Source organism: Oncorhynchus mykiss, chromosome 2 (assembly GCF_013265735.2).
Source record: "Oncorhynchus mykiss isolate Arlee chromosome 2, USDA_OmykA_1.1, whole genome shotgun sequence".
Classification (NCBI taxonomy): Eukaryota; Metazoa; Chordata; class Actinopteri; order Salmoniformes; family Salmonidae; genus Oncorhynchus; species Oncorhynchus mykiss.
In genome coordinates, this window is record NC_048566.1 from 14835880 (window position 1) to 14860592 (window position 24713).

Genomic DNA, 24713 nt, shown 5'->3' on the forward strand with positions numbered 1-24713 from the left:
TTTTATACCATCTATTGCATCTTGCCTATGCCGCTCTGTCATTGCTCATCCATATATTTATATGTATATATTCTTATTCCATTCCTTTAGTTAGTTTTGTGTGTATTAGGTAGTTGTTGTGGAATTGTTAGATTACATGTTAGTTATTACGGAACTAGAAACACAAGCATTTCGCTACACTTGCAATAACATCTACTAACCATGTGTATGTGACCAATACAATTTGATTACGGGAATAGAGTGATGTGGATGAACTGTACAAAATCTGTTTCCTCTGTTGGCATGTTGTTTCCTTCTGTGTGTGTGTTTTTGCAGTGAGCAGTGTGGAGTGTGTGCACCTGTGTGATGCAGTGGGGCAGGCCAGGCAGTACTCCTACCACCTCAGACCCCACAGCGCTGGACAGGGCCGGGGGAAACACTGACGACTACACACACACCCTGCATGTGTACTTCGTGGCTCAGTTGGTAGAGCATGGCGCTTCTAATGCTAAAGTACTGGGTTCGATTCCCAGGACCAGCCATATGTAAAATTTATGTACGCGTTGCTTTGGATATAAGCATCTGCTAAATGGCACACACATATATATGTGTGTTGTCTTGAAATTACTTACCCACCTTATCATGGTGGAGTTATTGGCCAGATTGTAAACAGAGCATCTATATACTGACAAGAGGTGGGCCCCAATGGTGTAACTATAGGAATATTCCTCTACAGAGGTGGGAACTTTTTAGCCAATAATGCTGATATAACGGACTTCTCAGAGATGCCATAGTTGTAATAACCTAAATATTACAAAATGTATATTAGGTCAAATAAGCCTCACGTATCAATTGGACCACCATATACAAAATCCCCAATTGGTCTGTGTCATGCTGTATTTTCAGGCAGAGTAATCCCTCTTGCATAGCCTCTTCCTCTCAGATTGTACTCTCTGTGCCCAGTATTAACCATGGAGGAGTTCTTGGCCTGATTGTTTATACTACTGGACACAGGAAGAGAGGACACATTTATGAGACCTCACAGGGCACAGTTAAGTCAACCAACATGGTATGTGTGCAAGATAATTTCAACCATACAGAAAATGAACACATACACACAGAGAGATAACCTTTCCTCCCATGTGGAGAATGAGGCAGTCTGTCAACAGCCGGTCATACAGCCAGCCCACCTGCAGACGCTGACACACACGCCTGCTTGCAGACACACACGCTTCCCGTCAGCCATAACACTTGTACTAGGTTGTAGTCAACTCTACCTCAGTATCTACCTGAGCAGGTTCCCACAGGCATGCTTGCCCCTCCCACTTTCCCCCCTCAGCCATAATAGTAGGTACACAGATGTGCACAAGGTCATTTAGGTCCAGAGGGTACACGTGTATCTGTGCTTTCTCTGTAGGACTCTGTGGAGGGGGGTATATTTATGCATTTTATACACACTCTGTTACTCTTTAATTGTATATTATACACCACTTCCTGCCTTAAAGAGATAGTTGACTTAAAGTTAGCCAGATGTTTGTGGCACCTCATCAAGGGGAACTGTCACTTAAGATAGAAACTGCATTTCAGTGTCGATGCTGTTCACTCTGATGCACTACTGTTGAAACACTATCAGATGTCAAGGCTTTACATTTATGAATGAATACCAACCTCAATGTTAATGTCCATGTTTTTCTACTCTTTTAGAAAACTTCTCAAATAAATACATTGAGTTTCAGTGACTCCAGCTTTATTTTCTCTTTTTGTAATAAAAACAGTAATCAGTTGAGAAATCCTTTAATTCAGTCTTGGAGATGCAGTGTGTGCAGGTGTTAGTTCCAACCCAGCACTGATTCAGGTGATTAGTTAAAGAAGTATGTTAGTGCTGCACTGTAACTAAAGCCTGTACATCCTTTTATCTCTCCAGGACTAGTGGTGGCTACAATATTTAGCAATATGAAGAAGACAGATGGTTTCGGGCCAGGAATAAAAGCTGAATGAGGAGGACAGAGAGACCGATGGGGAAGACAGGATGTCAGGTTAGACCAGGGGTGTCAAACTCATTCCACAGACGACCGAGTGTCTGCAGTGAGGGGAGTTCCTTACTCATTAGTGACCTTAAATCATCCATCAAGTACAAGGGTGGAGCGAAAGCCCTCAGACACTATGACGTCCGTGGAATAAGTTTGACATGTGGGTTAGACAGTGGACAGAGAACAGTAAGACGGGCCTGTGGTTGGTTTGGGGCCTAGGTCAGTAGATGTCTCGGAGCCCCAGGTTTCCCCGATGAGTCGCCATGGTTACGCTGTAGCAGTACAGCAGGTCAGTCATCCACTGCTCCTTGGACTCACCTCGACAGTACCTCTGGAACACACACACCGTCATTAGAACTTCAGAACACACACCAGACTTACGTTTTTATTCTAACATGATACTTGTTTAAGCTTCCTTACTACTGTGAGGTCCTGTATAATGTGTTGTAGTAGAGTTGCGTTTGCCAGCATGTGGTTGTAGTTGACTGTGTGTGTTTACTGTGAGGTCCTGTATAACGTGTTGTAGTAGAGTTGCGTTTGCCAGCATGTGGTTGAGTAGATGACTGTGTGTTTACTGTGAGGTCCTGTATAATGTGTTGTAATAGAGTTGCGTTTGCCAGCATGTGGTTGTAGTTGACTGTGTGTGTTTACTGTGAGGTCCTGTATAACGTGTTGTAGTAGAGTTGCGTTTGCCAGCATGTGGTTGAGTAGATGACTGTGTGTTTACTGTGAGGTCCTGTATAACGTGTTGTAGTAGAGTTGCGTTTGCCAGCATGTGGTTGAGTAGATGACTGTGTGTTTACTGTGAGGTCCTGTATAACGTGTTGTAGTAGAGTTGCGTTTGCCAGCATGTGGTTGAGTAGTTGACTGTGTGTTTACCGTGAGGTCCTGTATAATGTGTTGTAGCAGAGTTGCGTTTGCCAGCATGTGGTTGCGTAGCGCTGTGTGCTGCAGCAGCAGGGACAGTATCTGGGCCAGCTGAGGCAGCTCCTCCTCACACAGGTCCCTAACTCGCAACGACTGCAGAACCAACCGCAACAGCCGGGGAATGCTGCTCAACACTGCCACACACGCGCCCCACACTGCCTCCCTGCAGGGAGAGGGAGAGAAAGGTTGGACACAATCTATACACACACACACACACGCACGCTCCCCACACCGCCTCCCTACAGGGAAGGATAAAGGTTACACACACAACATGACTGCACAGAGAGGTCACACACAGGCTACCTCTTGTGGTTGTTCTCTGAGGTGGTGTCCTGCTGTAGGGTCAGTAGCAGAGACAGTAGGCTGAGGCAGCAGCGGGACAGGAACCTCAGTAGAGGTTCACTGGGGAGGAAGGACAGGTCCAACAGTCTGGCCACCGCTCTCAACAACCCTGCTGCCATACTGTCTGGTACCACAGCCAGACCAGTCTGGGAGGGAGAGACACAGTTACACACACACACACACACGCACAGAGATGAGTACACACAAGTACACCATCTCACCAGGTTCTTGCAGATGCCGTTCTGCAGCACGTCAAAGCACTGTGAACGAGACCCCAGCGTCTCCAAGCAGTGGCACACTTCCTGTGGGTGGGACATAGACAGTGGTTAAGATCACTTCCTGCTGTTTTATAGGTCATATTTCACAACATTAATATCATTCATATCGGAGTGTCTCCCGAGTGGAGCAGCAGTCTGAGGCACTGCATCTCAGTAGGCTGGACACATGACATTTTTAACAATGCTTTTTCTAACAAAAACTAGTTCAATGCATCCGTGGTGGAGCCCATTTTCATAATATTACCATATATCCAGGCCTTATTTTAGGGCATTTTTCACCCTGCCAGCTCCTATTAGTTCTATTGAACACTGTGGCACCAACTCGCCTTCAGAACGTTCTAATCCCAGTTTATTGTACTATGTCACAATGCCTGCTTTACTATTGTTGGCAATGGAGACCTGCACGCGTTGTTTATAGTTCAAATGTAAACAAATAAAAAAACTGAGGTCGTCCCATTGTTTACTATAGGGAAATATAGGTATGTCTGTCTATTTTGCCAAATATCTCACAATGTGTATATTTAGATTTTTTGATTTATTATCTGGACACCATTTTAATTATGAGAATCTCCTCTTTCTAATTATGTAAGGCTGGGCAGTGTATCTCGTTGTCATTAAACGCTATCCCCGAAATACCTTTTGCCCTTGAAACGCCAAGCTCCCCCATTGTTTTCCTATGGACAAGCATGCTGGTATATTTCGCCAAATATCTCGCAATGTGTATATTTACATTTTTTTCAATTCGGACACCATATTAATCATGAGAATCTCCTCTCTCGAATTATGTAAGGCTGGGCAGTGCATCTCATTGGCATCAAATGCTAGACCCGAAATGGAAGTTGCAATTTTTTTCCCTACTTCCTCGTTATGCAGACATAAGCACACTTGGCACCACCGAGTTGCGGATGTTAACTTTCTACACAAGTTGTTATTTTTCAGTTTTGTCCTAAGAACAGATTTTAGTGGTAAAATAAAAAGGGATACATTTTTTAATGCCATTTAAGCGAAATGGAATTCTAAGCATCACTTCAGTCAAAACAGCCTCTGCGAACATGCCATTCCATTCATTTGCTATGGGCTCGCGCAAGTGTTCCAGCTTAGCCAATGTTCTTTTCCCATTTTCAGCCTTGGGTGAATTTTGACTTGTTCTATTGTCCAGCCTAATCTCAGTACAAGAGGCGTCACTACAGTCCCTGGTTCGAATCCAGGCTGTATCACATCCGGCCGTGATTGAGAGTCCCATAGGGCGGCGCACAATTGGCCCAGCATCGTCCGGGTTTGGCCCTCGTTGCAAATAATTTGTTCTTAACCTCACCTCTCCTCCACATCCACCAGATACCTCACCTCTCCTCCACACCCACCAGATACCACTCCTCTCCTCCACATCCACCAGATACCTCACCTCTCCTCCACATCCACCAGATACCACTCCTCTCCTCCACATCCACCAGATACCACTCCTCTCCTCCACATCCACCAGATACCACTCCTCTCCTCCACATCCACCAGATACCTCTCCTCTCCTCCACATCCACCAGATACCTCTCCTCCACATCCCTCTCCTCCACATCCACCAGATACCTCTCCTCTCATCCACATCCACCAGATACCTCTCCTCCACATCCCTCTCCTCCACATCCACCAGATACCTCTCCTCTCCTCCACATCCACCAGATACCTCTCCTCCACATCCACCAGATACCTCTCCTCTCCTTCACATCCACCAGATACCTCTCCTCTCCTCTCCTCCACATCCACCAGATACCTCTCCTCTCCTCCACATCCACCAGATACCTCACCTCTCCTCCACCAGATACCTCACCTCTCCTCCACCAGATACATCACCTCTCCTCCACATCCACCAGATACATCACCTCTCCTCCACATCCACCAGATACCTCTCCTCTCCTCCACATCCACCAGATACCTCTCCTCTCCTCCACATCCACCAGATACCTCTCCTCTCCTTCACATCCACCAGATACCTCTCCTCTCCTCCACATCCACCAGATACCTCACCTCTCCATCCACCAGATACCTCACCTCTCCTCCACATCCACCAGATACCTCTCCTCTCCTCCACATCCACCAGATACATCTCCATCCACCAGATACATCACCTCTCCTCCACCAGATACCTCACCTCTCCTCCACATCCACCAGATACCTCTCCTCTCCTCCACATCCACCAGATACCTCACCTCTCCATCCACCAGATACCTCACCTCTCCTCCACATCCACCAGATACCTCTCCTCTCCTCCACATCCACCAGATACATCTCCATCCACCAGATACATCACCTCTCCTCCACCAGATACCTCACCTCTCCTCCACATCCACCAGATACCTCTCCTCTCCTTCACATCCACCAGATACCTCTCCTCTCCTCCACATCCACCAGATACCTCACCTCTCCTCCACCAGATACCTCACCTCTCCTCCACCAGATACATCACCTCTCCTCCACATCCACCAGATACCTCTCCTCTCCTTCACATCCACCAGATACCTCACCTCTCCTCCACCAGATACCTCACCTCTCCTTCACATCCACATCTACCAGATAGCTCACCTCTCCATCCACCAGATACCTCACCTCTCCTCCACCAGATACATCACCTCTCCTCCACATCCACCAGATACCTCTCCTCTCCTCCACATCCACCAGATACCACTCCTCTCCTCCACATCCACCAGATACCTCTCCTCTCCTTCACATCCACCAGATACCTCACCTCTCCTTCACATCCACCAGATACCTCACCTCTCCTCCACCAGATACCTCACCTCTCCTCCACATCCACCAGATACCTCTCCTCCACACCCACCAGATACCTCTCCTCCACATCCCTCTCCTCCACATCCACCAGATACCTCTCCTCTCCTCCACACCCACCAGATACCTCTCCTCTCCTCCACATCCCTCTCCTCCACATCCACCAGATACCTCTCCTCTCCTTCACATCCACCAGATACCTCTCCTCTCCTCCACATCCACCAGATACCTCACCTCTCCTTCACACCCACCAGATACCTCTCCACCACATCCCTCTCCTCCACATCCACCAGATACCTCTCCTCTCCTTCACATCCACCAGATACCTCTCCTCTCCTCCACATCCACCAGATACATCTCCATCCACCAGGTACATCACCTCTCCTCCACCAGATACCTCACCTCTCCTCCACATCCACCAGATACCTATCCTCTCCTCCACATCCACCAGATACCTCACTTCTCCTCCACCAGATACCTCACCTCTCCTCCACCAGATACATCACCTCTCCTCCACATCCACCAGATACCTCTCCTCTCCTCCACATCCACCAGATACCTCTCCTCTCCTTCACATCCACCAGATACCTCACCTCTCCTCCACCAGATACCTCACCTCTCCTTCACATCCACATCTACCAGATAGCTCACCTTTCCATCCACCAGATACCTCACCTCTCCTCCACCAGATACATCACCTCTCCTCCACATCCACCAGATACCTCACCTCTCCTCCACCAGATACCTCACCTCTCCTCCACCAGATACATCACCTCTCCTCCACATCCACCAGATACCTCTCCTCTCCTCCACATCCACCAGATACCTCTCCTCTCCTCCACATCCACCAGATACCACTCCTCCACATCCACCAGATACCTCTCCTCTCCTTCACATCCACCAGATACCACTCCTCTCCTCCACATCCACCAGATACCTCTCCTCTCCTCCACCAGATACCTCTCCTCTCCTTCACATCCACCAGATACCTCTCCTCTCCTCCACATCCACCAGATACCACTCCTCTCCTCCACATCCACCAGATACCTCTCCTCTCCTTCACATCCACCAGATACCTCTCCTCCACATCCCTCTCTTCCACATCCACCAGATACCTCTCCTCTCCTTCACATCCACCAGATACCTCACCTCTCCTCCACATCCACCAGATACCTCACCTCTCCTCCACATCCCTCTCCTCCACATCCACCAGATACCTCTCCTCTCCTTCACATCCACCAGATACCTCACCTCTCCTCCACATCCCTCTCCTCCACATCCACCAGATACCTCTCCTCTCCTTCACATCCACCAGATACCTCACCTCTCCTCCACATCCAGCAGATACCTCTCCTCCACACCCACCAGATACCTCTCCTCCACATCCCTCTCCTCCACATCCACCAGATACCTCTCCTCTCCTTCACATCCACCAGATACCTCACCTCTCCTCCACATCCACCAGATACCTCACCTCTCCTCCACATCCCTCTCCTCCACATCCACCAGATACCTCACCTCTCCTCCACATCCCTCTCCTCCACATCCCTCTCCTCTCCATCCCTCTCCTCTCCTCCACATCCCTCTCCTCCACATCCACCAGATTTTTCTCCTCTCCTCCACATCCACCAGATACCTCTCCTCTCCTCCACATCCACCAGATACTACTCCTCTCCTCCACATCCACCAGATACCACTCCTCTCCTCCACATCCACCAGATACATCTCCTCTCCTCCACATCCACCAGATACCTCTCCTCTCCTCCACATCCACCAGATACCACTCCTCTCCTCCACATCCACCAGATACCTCTCCTCTCCTTCACATCCACCAGATACCTCTCCTCCACACCCACCAGATACCTCTCCTCCATATCCCTCTCCTCCACATCCACCAGATACCTCTCCTCTCCTCCACATCCACCAGATACCTCTCCTCTCCTTCACATCCACCAGATACCTCTCCTCTCCTCCACATCCACCAGATACCTCTCCTCTCCTTCACATCCACCAGATTCCTCTCCTTCACATCCACCAGATACCTCTCCTCTCCTCCACATCCACCAGATACCTCTCCTCTCCTCCACATCCACCAGATACCTCTCCTCTCCTTCACATCCACCAGATTTTTCTCCTCTCCTCCACATCCACCAGATACCTCTCCTCTCCTCCACATCCACCAGATACCACTCCTCTCCTCCACATCCACCAGATACCACTCCTCTCCTCCACATCCACCAGATACCTCTCCTCTCCTCCACATCCCTCTCCTCCACATCCACCAGATACCTCACCTCTCCTCCACATCCACCAGATACCTCACCTCTCCTCCACATCCACCAGATACCTCTCCTCCACACCCACCAGATACCTCACCTCTCCTCCACATCCACCAGATACCTCTCCTCCACATCCACCAGATACCTCTCCTCCACACCCACCAGATACCTCTCCTCTCCTCCACACCCACCAGATACCTCTCCTCTCCTCCACATCCCTCTCCTCCACATCCACCAGATACCTCTCCTCTCCTCCACATCCACCAGATATCTCTCCTCCACATCCACCAGATATCTCTCCTCCACATCCACCAGATACCTCTCCTCTCCTTCACACGCCCCCTTTTCCTAGAAATGAAAGGGTTAAGCGAGGCTCGGTAATGGGAGCTGACATGGCAGATCTGACAATCTTTTTAAACATTGTTTTATGAGCCCAAAAAATCAGGAAGTGTCTGTGTGTAAGGAGGGCGAAATCCAATAGTAGTAATGGCATTATGGAGGGATGGAATTAGAGGACAAATGAAGGAGAGGTACACGTCACTCTTCTCTAATCAACATCACCCACAACCATTCATCAGACAAACCACATTACACCACACGTGCAAATGTCTACTTTGTTATTTCTATATCTAACAGATGGCCTTTCTCCACACATCCAAGAGATACATAACAGGTTGGGGCCAACAAGTACATTACAATATGTCACTGCTCACTCACACACACACACACACACACACACACAGTACAGAGCGACAGAGGGGTACAGGTGAGACGAGAGGGCATCACACACACTGTAGAGAGCGACAGATGGGGTACAGGTGAGACGAGAGGGCATCACACACACTGTAGAGAGCAACAGAGGGGTATAGGTGAGACGAGAGTGCATCACACACACTGTAGAGAGCGACAGAGAGGTACAGGTGAGACGAGAGAGATGAGAAACAATGTTAAACTTTTCCTCATTAACTTCAAATCAAAAGACAATTTGTCATTATGTTCTATTGAAATGAGGTGTGTTCAATGTGTTAGAATATGTGTGTGAACCAGCCCCCAGACCTGTGTGCACCTGTTGGCATTCTCTCCTCCATTAAAAACAATCCTGTCTCATTAGTGGAATCAGAGCAGACATGGTCCGTCCCCTAATCCTGTCCCCCCTGCCCCCCCAACCCTCAGTCTGATTGACTCAGACATGAGATGACCAGGATCTCAGGCTCTAATTGAAGAGCTGAATTAGTGATTATAGCCCCCCCACGACACACACACACACACACCTCTTGCTTCAGGGCACGTTTCCTTTAACAGGAAATACCGAGCACAAATGTCACACTCCCGTCATGCCACAGGCTCTCATTAGCATTTCTACATTTCCACAGTGCCCGATAACCACGCAGACACAGCCTGCACAACGCGATAAAGGTTCCCCTCTCGGCCAGCGTGGCCAGATAAAGCATCCCCCCTCTGAGCCCTGTGTGACACACCAGGGGGAACTAAATAACTGACAGTGTCCAGAACACCTCTCACAGGTACACTACACTGGCAGAAGTGCTCAGTCTCCATCTCGGTCGCTGTCTTTCTCTTTTCACATTTTACACTCCATCTAGACCTCTCATTCACCGTCTCTGTCACAACAGTCACTTATAAAGCTCTGCTAGGTGTTCTGAGTGAGGTGTGTCCTGACCTCCACCACGTCCCAGTGGTGTGTGAATTGCTCCAGGGGGGTGGGGTAGAGGCTGAGGGGGGAGAGGGGAGAGGGAGGGAGCACGCTCTCATCCCCAGCCTCCTGCAGGGTGGCCAGCTCATCAGACGAAAACCCTGAAAGAGAGAAAGATTGGTAAGTTTTCTTGGAGTGTACTTCTTCAAGAACCTGAAGATTCATCACATCTGTTGACCAGATACCAGTGAGACAGGAAATGTGAGGGCGGAGCCTGACCTGTGAGGGTGGAGAACAGGAAGCTGATGTAGTCAACATCACGCAGGGTCGCGTCCTGAGACCCTACTGACCAGCCACTCAAAGAGGACCTGAAACGCACACAGGTTACAATGGAGTGAGAGAGGACAGTCTAGAGTGTTGGTGGAGTGAGAGAGGACAGTCTAGAGTGTTGGTGGAGTGAGAGAGGACAGTCTGGAGTGTTGGTGGAGTGAGAGAGGACAGTCTAGAGTGTTGGTGGAGTGAGAGAGGACAGTCTGGAGTGTTGGTGGAGTGAGAGAGGACGGTCTGGAGTGTTGGTGGAGTGAGAGAGGACGGTCTGGAGTGTTGGTGGAGTGAGAGAGGACGGTCTGGAGTGTTGGTGGAGTGAGAGAGGACGGTCTGGAGTGTTGGTGGAGTGAGAGAGGACGGTCTGGAGTGTTGGTGGAGTGAGAGAGGACGGTCTGGAGTGTTGGTGGAGTGAGAGAGGACGGTCTGGAGTGTTGGTGGAGTGAGAGAGGACGGTCTGGAGTGTTGGTGGAGTGAGAGAGGACGGTCTGGAGTGTTGGTGGAGTGAGAGAGGACAGTCTGGAGTGTTGGTGGAGTGAGAGAGGACGGTCTGGAGTGTTGGTGGAGTGAGAGAGGACGGTCTGGAGTGTTGGTGGAGTGAGAGAGGACGGTCTGGAGTGTTGGTGGAGTGAGAGAGGACGGTCTGGAGTGTTGGTGGAGTAAGAGAGGACGGTCTGGAGTGTTGGTGGAGTGAGAGAGGACAGTCTGGAGTGTTGGTGGAGTGAGAGAGGACGGTCTGGAGTGTTGGTGGAGTGAGAGAGGACGGTCTGGAGTGTTGGTGGAGTGAGAGAGGACGGTCTAGAGTGTTGGTGGAGTGAGAGAGGACGGTCTAGAGTGTTGGTGGAGTGAGAGAGGACAGTCTGGAGTGTTGGTGGAGTGAGAGAGGACGGTCTGGAGTGTTGGTGGAGTGAGAGAGGACGGTCTGGAGTGTTGGTGGAGTGAGAGAGGACGGTCTGGAGTGTTGGTGGAGTGAGAGAGGACGGTCTAGAGTGTTGGTGGAGTGAGAGAGGACGGTCTAGAGTGTTGGTGGAGTGAGAGAGGACAGTCTGGAGTGTTGGTGGAGTGAGAGAGGACAGTCTAGAGCAGGGGTGTCAAAGTCAAATGGACGGAGGGCCAAATAAAAAAATCAGCTACAAGACGAGGGCCGGACTGTTCGAATGTTCATTGAAAAATTTTTAAATGACGCATATAGTCTAGTGAACCTAATTGAACCTACTGAAAACCTAACAAATATATTACAATATGATCAGATAAATAAAGCAATATTTTCTTATGGCTCTGTCAGTAATCTTTAATTTTCAACAGACACAAAAGACAAATTTCCTTTATATAAATATCCCCATAACATGAACATTAAATGAAAGAAACCGGTATTCAAGGCACCATCAGTAGACTATATTTTCTATTTTAGCAAAAGTGGGCTAAATTTACTTCAAAGAAAAAACAATAATAGCAATTTTCTATCATCCACTCAACTGAAATATTTTTAAAATATAATTGGATTGAAATACAAAAAAATAAAGTGCAAAAATCTATTAATCAAAAACAACACTTTGTTTAAGGAGAAGTAACATGCAGTGAAAACAAATATTAAATTTTAACTTTTAAACTTGAACTGAGTAAAAACTCTAAATATGTGATTGCACAGTAATGTTCACTTGTTTGAGGTTGAGGGTGATACTTGGTGGTGTCCCATCTTTTCCACAAGTTCATCAATGTTCGGGGTAAGGCTCTGAGCTGAAGAAATCCTCAGAATTGAGTGGAGGTGTTCAGCAGTAAGTCGACTTCTGTGTGATGTTTTGTTCAGGTTCATCAAAGAAAACAGTTGTTCACACAGGTATGTGCTGCCAAACATAGACAACGTTTGAGCAGCCTGGATGCGCAGCTGGGGCATTGTGCCGGGGAGGAAACGGGCGAACTCCGCAGCACCCACTGCCGCATATTTTGCCCTCAGTGCATCATTGCATTGGAGGTCAATCAACTCCATTTGGAGGTTTGGTGGTGAGCTTTCCACGTCAACAGCAAATGGGTTACCGAGCAGTTCCAACCTGCTTTTTTGTGCTTCAAAGTCAGCAAATCGGCGTCGAAAGTCAGCGGCAAGCATACCTATTTTATCAGCCAACTGTGTGCTCGGGAACGCACTGGTAGAGAGCTTCTCTTTCATGGTCTGGCAGCTGGGAAAGTGGCTCAAATTTTCTTTCCGCATCTGCGTCTCCCACAGAGTCAGTTTGGTTTTAAATGCCTTCACTGTACTGTACATATCAGAGATGACACGATCCCGACCCTGCAGCTGCAAGTTTATTGCATTCAGATGACTCGTAATGTCACACAGAAAAGCCATTTCACACAGAAACATTTCGTCTCGGAGTTGTGTTGTGTCTTTCCCTTTGCTGTCCAAGAACAGACAAATCTCCTCACGAAGCTCGAAACATCTTTGAAGCACCTTTCCCTGGCTTAGCCATCGCACCTCTGTGTGATAAGGCAAATCACCATGCTCCGTTTCTAACTCCGTCAGAAATGCCTTGAACTGGCGGTGATTCAAACCTTTGGCTCTGATAAAGTTAACTGTGCGCGTGATGATGCTCATTACATGCTCCATTTTCAAGGCTTTACCGCACAACGCTTCCTGGTGTATGATACAATGATAAGCTGTCAGCTCACCTGTCGCGTTTTCCTCTTGCATCTTTTCCCGTATCTTCGCCACCAGTCCGCTCCTGTGTCCACACATCGCAGGTGCTCCGCCGGTTGTCAAACCCACAAGTTTTTCCCAAGGCAGCTCCATCTCATTTACACATCTTGACACCTCTTCATACAAATCATGCCCCGTAGTTGTGCCATGCATAGGACGTAAAGCCAAAAACTCCTCTGTCACGCTTAGGTTGGAGTCCACTCCGCGGATGAAAATTGACAACTGGGCAATGTCAGAAATGTCGGTGCTCTCATCCACAGCCAAGGAATATGCAATAAAATCTTTTCCCTTTTTCACAAGCTGCTCTTTTAGATTGATGGACAACTGGTCTACTCTCTCGGCAATGGTGTTTCTGCTCAGACTCACATTTAAAAAGAGTTGCCTTTTTTCTGGGCAAACTTCGTCACAAACTTTAATCATGCAGTTTTTGATGAAATCCCCCTCCGTAAATGGCCGGGCTGATTTAGCGATCTCTTCTGCCAAAATAAAACTGGCCTTGACAGCAGCCTGGCCTTGTGATTTGGCTTTTTTGAACAGAGCCTGTCGAGATTTGAGGCCTCGTTTTAATTCCTCTGCCTTTTGTAGCCTTTGTTCCATGTCCATATTCTTGTTTTTGTCCGCGTGTTTCGTTTCATAATGTCGTCTCAGATTATACTCTTTCAGTACCGCCACACTTTCTCCACACAGAAGACACACAGGTTTTCCAGCTACCTTCGTGAACATATACTCCGACTCCCACCTTGTTTGAAACCCCCGGTTCTCAGTATCCACCTTCCGTTTTGCCATTTTTGATGGGTATCTGAAAGTTAATTTTACTGTGATGCTGACGACTGCTGTGCCAATAAATATTGAAATGAAGCAGCCTACTGCTCGGTGCGTCACCTTTGCATTGTGGGAAATGTAGTATTGGTGCGTGTAAAAGATCTGCGGGCTGCCGGCTTGCTGCGGGCCGGTTCTAATAATAAATCAAGATCATCCCAGGGGCCGTAAAAAACCTTCTTGCGGGCCGGATGTGGCCCGCGGGCCTTGACTCTGACATATGTGGTCTAGAGTGTTGGTGGCGTGGAGCCCCAACCCCTAGTCTCTACACGCGCGCACACTGCCCCTACCCCTAGTCAGGTGTGTGTGTGTGTAACACTACCCCAGAGAAACACTGGGTGTCTCACAAATACACACACATTTGCCGGCGATGAACATTGATAGCGTTATGCAAGGCCGGATGCGTGTGAGGCAAACCACAGCATGACCAAACAGCAGAACATTGCTATGCTCACACACAACAGCACACTAAAGGACCAACACTGCCATCTAAAGGTCCAGATCAAGTGCCATCAGCGTCAGGCCTTGTTATAAACCATGAGCTCATGACACCGATCTTGTGCCACAACCCTCGACGTGCCTTAAATTGGTTGATTGTTTGATTCCATTAAGCTGGCGAACCATCATTCTGCCGTCTCCCCTCTCTAACCAGGAATGACTGACGGCTCTCTCTCACACACACTTTTATGAATTGAAAATTCTATTCAGATCATTTTTAAGTGCAAGAGAAACGATGTCAAACCGTAAAGGCCACGTGATGTTGGTCTGCCCTGGATATCATCTAGATGTTTTGAGGATGAAACCTCAGCAGTTAAACGTTGTTTAAGTTTAAACCACATGGCACATGACTCTCACATTTCTGTGACACAGGGATCATGTAAGAACATTGGGTTAGTGACAGAGTTTCTGACCTGTAGCTTTGGGAGGTTGCTGGGGTTACCTGAGGTGTATGATGCGTATGAGGGAGGCAGCCAGGCCGGCAGAGACGCGTCCCGCAGTGCAGCAGCGACTCAGATTGGCCAATAGACCCTGTGACATCACAGGCAGGAAGTAGAGTAGCTGGACCAATCGCTGCTGAGACTCAGCCGGTAACAATACCACACTGCCCTCCTGTGGGTCTACACACACACACACACACACACATCAATATAAAAACTCAGAGGAGGGCAACTAGAGCTCATACACTATAGCAGAGGAGGGCAACTAGAGCTCATACACTATAGCAGAGGAGGGAAACTAGAGCTCATACACTATAGCAGAGGAGGGCAACTAGAGCTCATACACTATAGCAGAGGAGGGCAACTAGAGCTCATACACTATAGCAGAGGAGGGCAACTACAGCTCATACACTATAGCAGAGGAGGGCAACTAGAGCTCATACACTATAGCAGAGGAGGGCAACTAGAGCTCATACACTATAGCAGAGGAGGGAAACTAGAGCTCATACACTATAGCAGAGGAGGGCAACTAGAGCTCATACACTATAGCAGAGGAGGGCAACTAGAGCTCATACACTATAGCAGAGGAGGGCAACTACAGCTCATACACTATAGCAGAGGAGGGCAACTAGAGCTCATACACTATAGCAGAGGAGGGCAACTAGAGCTCATACACTATAGCAGAGGAGGGAAACTAGAGCTCATACACTATAGCAGAGGAGGGCAACTAGAGCTCATACACTATAGCAGAGGAGGGCAACTAGAGCTCATACACTATAGCAGAGGAGGGCAACTAGAGCTCATACACTATAGCAGAGGAGGGCAACTACAGCTCATACACTATAGCAGAGGAGGGCAACTAGAGCTCATGCACTATAGCAGAGGAGGGCAACTACAGCTCATACACTATAGCAGAGGAGGGCAACTACAGCTCATACACTATAGCAGAGGAGGGCAACTACAGCTCATACACTATAGCAGAGGAGGGCAACTACAGCTCATACACTATAGCAGAGGAGGGCAACTAGAGCTCATACACTATAGCAGAGGAGGGCAACTAGAGCTCATACACTATAGCAGAGGAGGGAAACTAGAGCTCATACACTATAGCAGAGGAGGGCAACTAGAGCTCATACACTATAGCAGAGGAGGGCAACTAGAGCTCATACACTATAGCAGAGGAGGGCAACTAGAGCTCATACACTATAGCAGAGGAGGGCAACTACAGCTCATACACTATAGCAGAGGAGGGCAACTAGAGCTCATGCACTATAGCAGAGGAGGGCAACTACAGCTCATACACTATAGCAGAGGAGGGCAACTACAGCTCATACACTATAGCAGAGGAGGGCAACTACAGCTCATACACTATAGCAGAGGAGGGCAACTAGAGCTCATACACTATAGCAGAGGAGGGCAACTACAGCTCATACACTATAGCAGAGGAGGGCAACTACAGCTCATACACTATAGCAGAGGAGGGCAACTACAGCTCATACACTATAGCAGAGGAGGGCAACTACAGCTCATACACTATAGCAGAGGAGGGCAACTACAGCTCATACACTATAGCAGAGGAGGGCAACTACAGCTCATACACTATAGCAGAGGAGGGCAACTACAGCTCATACACTATAGCAGAGGAGGGCAATTACAGCTCATACACTATAGCAAAGGAGGGTAACTACAGCTCATACACTATAGCAGAGGAGGGCAACTACAGCTCATACACTATAGCAGAGGAGGGAAACTGTGGTCCTGTCGAACATTAGCTCCTGTCCAACACACCCCATCATTAGAGTCACCTGTAACCATCAAGCCCTTGATGAGCTGAATCTGGTGTGTTAGTGCTGGAACAAAAGCTTGCACTCCTGTACCATGGGGTTGTAAACACACACACCGTACCTAGCAACAAGAAGCCAATTGTGACATAAAGAGTGAATGGACTATCCATCACCAGTTTATGGTCTAAGAAAGAAAATCATCAAACAGACAGAGATAAAGAGAGAGATAAAGAGAGAGAGCTAGAGAGAGCTAGAGAGATAAAGGGAGAGAGATAAAGAGAGAGTAGTAATGATCAGATAGTCTGTATTATGTTATGTTGGCTGCTGACGCACATTGCTGATGTCACAGACCATTTAGACAAACAGAGTCTTGTGATGGTGAATCGCCCACTCGGTCTTCCCTAGGGCCTTTAATCATAACACAAACCCCCTCACCCTCCCCAGTTCTGTCTTCTCTGGGGCCTTTAATCATAACACAAACCCCCTCACCCTCCCCAGTTCTGTCTTCTCTGGGGCCTTTAATCATAACACAAACCCCCTCACCCTCCCCAGTTCTGTCTTCTCTGGGGCCTTTAATCATAACACAAACCCCCTCACCCTCCCCAGTTCTGTCTTCTCTGGGGCCTTTAATTATAACACAAACCCCCTCACCCTCCCCAGTTCTGTCTTCTCTGGGGCCTTTAATCATAACACAAACCCCCTCACCCTCCCCAGTTCTATCTTCCCTAGGGCCTTTAATCATAACACAAACCAGCTCACCCTCCCCAGTTCCGTCTTCCCTAGGGCATTTAATCATAACACAAACCCCCTCACCCTCCCCAGTTCTGTCTTCTCTGGGGCCTTTAATCATAACACAAACCCCCTCACCCTCCCCAGTTCTGTCTTCTCTGGGGCCTTTAAATCATAACACAAACCCCCTCACCCTCCCCAGTTCGGTCTTCCCTAGGGCCTTTAATCATAACACAAACCCCCTCACCCTCCCCAGTTCGGTCTTCCCTAGGGCCTTTAATCATAACACAAACCCCCTCACCCTCCCCAGTTCTGTCTTCCCTAGGGCCTTTAATCATAACACAAACCCCCTCACCCTCACCAGTTCTGTCTTCCCTAGGGCCTTTAATCATAACACAAACCCCCTCACCAGATCTGTCTTCCCTAGGGCCTTTAATCATAACACAAACCCCCTCACCCTCCCCAGTTCTGTCTTCTCTGGGGCCTTTAAATCATAACACAAACCCCCTCACCCTCCCCAGTTCGGTCTTCCCTAGGGCCTTTAATCATAACACAAACCCCCTCACCCTCCCCAGTTCGGTCTTCCCTAGGGCCTTTAAATCATAATACAAACCCCTCACCCTCCCCAGTTCTGTCATCCATAGGGCATTTAATCATAACACAAACCCCCTCACCAGTTCTGTCTTCCCTAGGGCCTTTAATCATAACACAAACCTGCTCACCCTCACCAGTTCTGTCTTCCCTAGGGCCTTTAATCATAACACAAACCCCCTCACCCTCCCCAGTTCGGTCTTCCCTAGGGCCTTTAATCATAACACAAACCCCCTCACCAGTTCTGTCTTCCCTAGGGCCTTTAATCATAACACAAACCCCCTCACCAGTTCTGTCTTCCCTAGGGCCTTTAATCATAATACAAACCCCCTCACCCTCACCAGTTCGGTCTTCCCTAGGGCCTTTAATCATAACACAAACCCCTTCACCAATTCTGTCTTCCCTAGGGCCTTTAATCATAACACAAACCCCCTCACCAGATTTGTCTTCCCAAGGGCCTTTAATCATAACACAAACCCCCTCACCAGTTATGTCTTCCCTAGGGCCTTTAATCATAACCCAAACCCCCTCACCAGTTCTGTCTTCCCTAGGGCCTTTAATCATAACCCAAACCCCCTCACCAGTTCTGTCTTCCCTAGGGCCTTTAATCATAACCCAAACCCCCTCACCCTCCCCAGTTCTATCTTCCCTAGGGCCTTTAATCATAACACAAACCCCCTCACCAGATCTGTCTTCCCTAGGGCCTTTAATCATAACACAAACCCCCTCACCAGTTCTGTCTTAGCTTATATTACAACATAGGTGCCCTCCACCACCCACAACCTCCACTCCTTTTAACTGATACTTCTCCAACCTTTGTCTCTAGCTTGTAACAACATGCTCCCCTCTCTCTCCTGCTATGGAGTTCAGATGGACCTTTACTGCCCCCCAGTGGAGAAACATAGAAAAAAACTCCAAAAGGTACATTGTCATTTAGGTATTTTCAAGTATGGCCATTTAGTGACTACCTGTTTAGTACCGATCTGCCCGACTGTTATAAGTGGAGCTTCACATGTGTGTTTTTTTATGTTATATATACACCGTAGAGCCTGCATACAGGTGTGCGTGTGTGTGTGTATTCACCGTAGAGCCTGCATACAGGTATGTGTGTGTGTATTCACCGTAGAGCCTGCATGCATGCGTGTGTAGGGAGTTCAGCAGGGCCTTGTTCCCGCGGGAGGCAGCAGCCTGGATGGAGAGCAGGAGCCTGTCTGAGAGGGCAGGGTTACGGTGGCCCAGCTGGGACAACTGGAGCGGTAGAGCAGCCAGCCACCGAGACAACACTCTACTCCTGAAGGGGGAGACCGAAGAGGAAGAAAGACATTTAGGAGCAGAGTAGTCTACCCTGCAGACTTGGTTATGCCTACATATATCTTTGGTTATTTGGTACAGTAAACACTAGAACGTGTGTGTGTGTGTTACCTGGCGATGTGTGTGTGGTTGTGTTCCTGTAGGTACAGTCTGCTGTAGAAGGAAAGTAGCAGTGTTCTGGTCTGCAGATTCAGGTTCATCTGCTGGTACTGAACATACACCGCCTGTAACAGATCCTCCGTCACCGCTACACACACCACCGGTTAGGACGCCAGACATGTGAAAACCATTTAAGATTAACTCATAACTGCACCCTTGACAGCCCACACAGTCTTACCCCTGCTGCGTTGTGTGATGACCATTCTCCAGACAGTCTCCAGGAGTGTATGTAGGTGTCTTTGGCTCAGCTTGGCCCCACTGGACAGAGTCTCTTGGACAAACCCTCTCAGAGGCATCAGCCACTCAGCATCGGGCTCCTGGGCTTGCCCCTCCCTCTGGCTGATGGTAACCATGGAAACCATGACCTGGCAGAGCAGCACGTTCAGAGCCAAGGGTTCCACTGTCTGCCCTGGGATTGTAGTGGACTGCTTACTCCTGAAACACCACACCCAAACACACACACTTTTAATTATGTCCCCCCCAGTAATTTTGTGCTGATATTATACATCATAATTGGTAATAGCTCAAACTGTTCAATGGTTAGAGCAAATTTTTAGGAAGAAACCACGGTTTGTCCTAACCACTAATAGCTGAAATTGAACCGTGGTTCTACGACTAAGCAGAGCATTCAGTTGACTATAGACCAGATGTTTTTCCCCCCCGGAGTTTCTCTCACGACCCCATTTTCAAATCAGGAGACACATATGGGGTAGCGACCCCTAGTTTGGGAAACGCTGGAGTACCTACACATACACGATGGGCCCTAGCACCACCTCACCTCTTGGGGTCTGTCTTCCGCCTTTGTTTAGGGGTGTCCAGATTTCCATAGGGGAAGTTCTTCATGAAGTGCTGCTTAAAATCCCCCAGGTACTCACTGCGAAACCACACATCCTAAACACACAAACACCAGTGTTAATAGAACAGAGGTAACCACACATGTTACACTGAGAGAGAAGACCTGTGTGTGTGTGTTACCAGTGTATCCTGGTATTCTCTCTGTGGCGCCAGCTTGCGTAGCAGCTGTAGTATGGAGAGGACCTGGTACATCAGTGACATGGCGTCGGGGGTGAGGAGATGAGCACTGTCAGTCTTGCTCCGGTCGCTGGCACTAGCCTCTACCCAGACGTCTAGTAGAAGGGGCACCAGGGTGGAGGCAAAGCCCCGTACAGCCTCCCCTGTGCCCAGCCCCTCACTCACCCCAGCCCCAGGCTCAGTCTCCGGCCTACAAATACAGTGGAGGAAAGGGACAGATGATGAGCAGGACAGGAGAGTGAGTCAGCAGAGTGTGTGTGTGTGTATATGCTTGTTAATGAAGTGTGTGTGTGTGTATATGCTTGTTAATGAAGTGTGTGTGTGTATATGCTTTTTAATGAAGTGTGTGTCTGTGATGTGCGTACCTGAGTTTGAAGGTGGAATGCGGAGTGGGCATGGCTCCTGAATGTTCAAACACCTGAAATCCACCTTTTCTGTAGGTAAGCTCCTCCCAGTTGAGCTCCAAAGGTGCGTTAGCTCCTCCTTGTCCATTCCAAACACTGAACATGTCACCTGAGACACATGCAACCCCCTCCTCCGCTCGCCTCTCCTCAACTACCGCCTGAAGAAAACGCCCCAGTCTGGAAAACACAATAACACAAAGGTCACGGCAGAAAAATACATGTACACACCAATAGGACACTGCTAACTCATTGCAAGTGTATGAATACCTGAGCAGCACTGTGAGTCTCCACTGCTGACCAGTCACGTTCCTGTTAGGGTTGACTGACAGGGCCCAGCTCCTCCCCTTCCCCTCCTGCCCCTTCCTTGCCCCGCCCCCGGTACTTCTGTGTGAGATCAGCTCCAGGAAGTTGGTGAGCAACAGGGCGGGACGAGCGGCCAGCAGGGCAGGATAGTGGTCCAGCAAAACGTCGAGGACTTTCAGGGCATCCTCCTGGATACCCGTCTCGATGTGGGTCATGGCACAGGAGAGGTGGGCAGAGAGGAGAGGGAAGAATGGAGACGTCCGCTCCGCTGGCACACTCTGGGCTATGAACCTGGGCAGGGCACGGAGAGGGTAGAGGTTAAAGGTTAGGGAGGTGCACTAGTAGAAGAATTGGTATTAAGGCATTTCTCCAAGGACTGTGCTGCTCTCAAGTGATGTATGGTTTTGTGGGGGTTGGAGAACAGACACTGTGGATACTGTGTTAACAAACCTCCAAATGAGCTTCAATGCCATACAACACTCCTTTCGTTGCCTCCAACTGCTCTTAAACGCTAGTAAAACTAAATGCATGCTCTTCAACCGATCGCTGCCCGCACCAGCCCGCCCGACCAGCATCACTACTCTGGACGGTTCTGACTTAGAATATGTGGACAACTACAAATACCTAGGTGTCTGGTTAGACTGTAAACTCTCCTTCCAGACTCATATTAAGCATCCAATCCAAAATTAAATCTAGAATGTGCTTCCTATTTCACAACAAAGCCTCCTTCACTCATGCTGCCAAACATACCCTCGTAAAACTGACTATCCTATCGATCCTCGACAATGTCATTTACAAAATAGCCTCCAACACTCTACACAGCAAACCGGATGCAGTCTATCACAGTGCCATCCGTTTTGTCACCAAAGCCCCATATACCACCCACCACTGCGACCTGTATGCTCTCGTCGGCTGGCCCTCGCTTCATATTCGTTGCCAGACCCACTGGCTCCAGGTCATCTATAAGTCTTTGCTAGGTAAAGCTTTGCCTTATCTCAGCTCGCTGGTCACCATAGCAGCACCCACTCGTAGCACACGCTCCAGCAAGTATATCTCACTAGACACCCCCAAAGCCAATTCCTCCGTTGGCTGCCTTTCCTTCCAGTTCTCTGCTGACAATGACTGGAACGTTCTGCAAAAATCACTGAAGCTGGAGACTCATATCTCCCTCTCTAACTTTAAGCACCAGCTGTCAGAGCAGCTCGCAGATCACTGCACCTGTACATAGCCCATCTGTAAATAGTCCATCCAACTACCTCATCCCCATACTGCTATTTATTTTGCTCCTTTGCACCCCAGTGTCTCTACTTGCACACTCATATTCTGCACATCTATCATTCCAGTGTTTAATTGCTATATTGTAATTATTTTGCCACTATGGCCTATTTATTGCCTTACCTCCTTACTCCATTTGCACACACTGTATATAGATTTTTATATTGTTATTGACTGTACTTTTGTTTATCCTATATGTAACTCTGTGTTATTGTTTTTGTCACACTGCTTTATTTTGGCCAGGTCGCAGTTGTAAATGAGAACTTGTTCTCAACTGATCTACCTGGTTAAAACTTCTTATGGCTGCAGGGGCAGTATTGAGTAGCTTGGATGAAAAGGTGCCCAGTTATTTCTGACTTCTGTTGACTCCAACATGGCGGATATATGTATTTGTTCTCTGCGCGCTGTTCCCAGATTATAGCATGGTTTGCTTTTTCCGTAAAGCTTTTTTTAAATCTGACACAGCGGTTACATTAAGGAGAAGTATATCTTTAATTCCATGCATAACGCTTGTAAATTGTTGTGGCTCTCTGCAAATTCACCAGATGTTTTTGGAACTACTGAACATAACGCGCCCAATGTATACTGAGATTTTTTTATATGAATATGAACTTTACCGAACAAAACATACATGTATTGTGTAACATGAAGTCCTATGAGTGTCATCTGATGAAGATCATCAAAGGTTAATGATTAATTTTATCTCTATTTGGGCTTTTTGTGACTCCTCTCTTTGGCTGGAAAAATGGCTGTGTTCTTCTGTGGCTTGGCTCTGACCTAACATAATCGTTTGTGGTGCTTTCGCTGTAAAGCCTATTTGAAATCGGACACTTTGGTGGGGTTAACAACAAGATTACCTTTAAAATGGTATAAGATACATGTATGCTTGAGGAATTAAAATTATGAGATTTCTGTTGTTTTGAATTTGGCGCCCTGCACTTTCACTGGCTGTTATATCGATCCTGTTAACGGGATTGCAGCCCTAATAAGTTATTAAATAAAGGTTGTTTTTTTTGTTTTTTTAAAGACCTGAAGACAAATTCCCACTGTCATAACAAAATGATTTTCTAACCTGAGCAGGCGTGTGGCAGACATCCGTACATTCGGGTCCTTGTCTGTGAAGACGGCAGCAGCCTCGCTGAGCAGACTGGAGAGGTGTTGGTCTAACTCTGAGGGGTGAAGGGTCAGCAGCTCCCTCAGTCCCACAAGAGCTCCCTGTTTCACTGTACCACTGTAGTGATGCAGCTGGGACAACAGGTCCTAGAGGAGGGGAGGCACACAGCATAAGGTACAGTAGAGGAGTGAGTGTGTTTGTGTGTCTGTGTTACCTACCTTGATGTTGAGCTTCCGGTGTGTGGTGGGTGCATTAGCATCTTTCTTCAGCTGTTCAGTTAGGTTTATTCCCTTGGTGCGGAAGTTGATGTTGGTGGCGTTGTCAGCTTTAGGCTTAGTCTTCCCCACCTTCAGCTTGACCTTCTGAAAGTCATCCTGCCTCTTCTTCTTCTTGCACTTGGTCATCTCTGCAGGATAGGACTATCTGTGGAGGGGAACATCTTAAATTGCAACCAAATCTCTAATATAGTGCACTACTTCTGTTCTGACCAGAGCCAAACAGGGTTGATGTTGATGAAGTGGTTCTCTACGGGGTATATGATGCCATTTGACACAATAACAAAGTGTGTGCTAGTGATGGACCAGGAGGAGACCACAATCACAGTGGGCAGTGCATTTGCAAGCTATCGGCTCTTACACGGAATCTATGAGCAGTAAACCCAGAATAATTGATTGCGTTTTGAAACGTAATAATACCCACGTGTGTTGACACTGTCAGAAATAATTGTGCATGCAGTAGCGTTCCCGCGCCGAATGTAGCTTTTGAAGACTGTCAATCAGTAAAATCAAGCTCGTGTTGTTTCTTCACAAACATGGGCCTTTCTCTTTGATACGACAACTTTCTAAGCTGTCTTCACATTTGCCTGCAACATTCGTTTGTTTTTTCCTGTTCTCAATTTCACGTCTACATATATCAGTGTTTTATTGCAACTTGTGTAAAGGATACATTTCAAATGAAAAATGTATGTCGTTATTATC

General features: G+C 48.1%; 2 protein-coding genes across 8 annotated transcripts in view; one reads left to right on the plus strand and one right to left on the minus strand.

Moving 5' to 3' along the window:
• Positions 1 to 1716, plus strand: part of LOC110535632 (inversin) — a 43394-nt gene extending 41678 nt beyond the window's left edge. For all 5 annotated transcript variants that reach the window (XM_036961885.1, XM_036961889.1, XM_036961883.1 and 2 more), the window contains one exon: positions 316 to 1716. In XM_036961885.1, the coding sequence (XP_036817780.1) occupies positions 316 to 422 (107 nt within the window). In that variant the 3' untranslated portion in view covers positions 423 to 1716. The remainder of the gene's footprint in view (positions 1 to 315) is intronic.
• tex10 (testis expressed 10) lies at positions 1710 to 24594 on the minus strand. 3 transcript variants are annotated; one of them, XM_036961910.1, is made up of 17 exons: positions 24436 to 24594; positions 23955 to 24159; positions 23695 to 23882; positions 21312 to 21638; positions 21006 to 21221; positions 20584 to 20830; positions 20387 to 20499; positions 19787 to 20043; positions 19561 to 19696; positions 19260 to 19429; positions 15037 to 15214; positions 10544 to 10632; positions 10292 to 10425; positions 3500 to 3580; positions 3240 to 3424; positions 2889 to 3099; positions 1710 to 2340 (listed from the first exon to the last, which is right to left on the minus strand). In XM_036961910.1, the coding sequence occupies exons 2-17, from the start codon at positions 24138 to 24140 to the stop codon at positions 2230 to 2232; spliced, it is 2829 nt and encodes a 942-aa protein (XP_036817805.1). In that variant the 5' UTR covers positions 24141 to 24159; positions 24436 to 24594; the 3' UTR covers positions 1710 to 2229. The 3 variants fall into 3 exon arrangements, with proteins under 3 accessions (XP_036817805.1, XP_036817813.1, XP_036817821.1); XM_036961918.1 differs by having other exon boundaries at positions 23955 to 24155; positions 24436 to 24582; XM_036961926.1 differs by having other exon boundaries at positions 24432 to 24578.
• Positions 24595 to 24713: the final 119 nt, after the last annotated feature.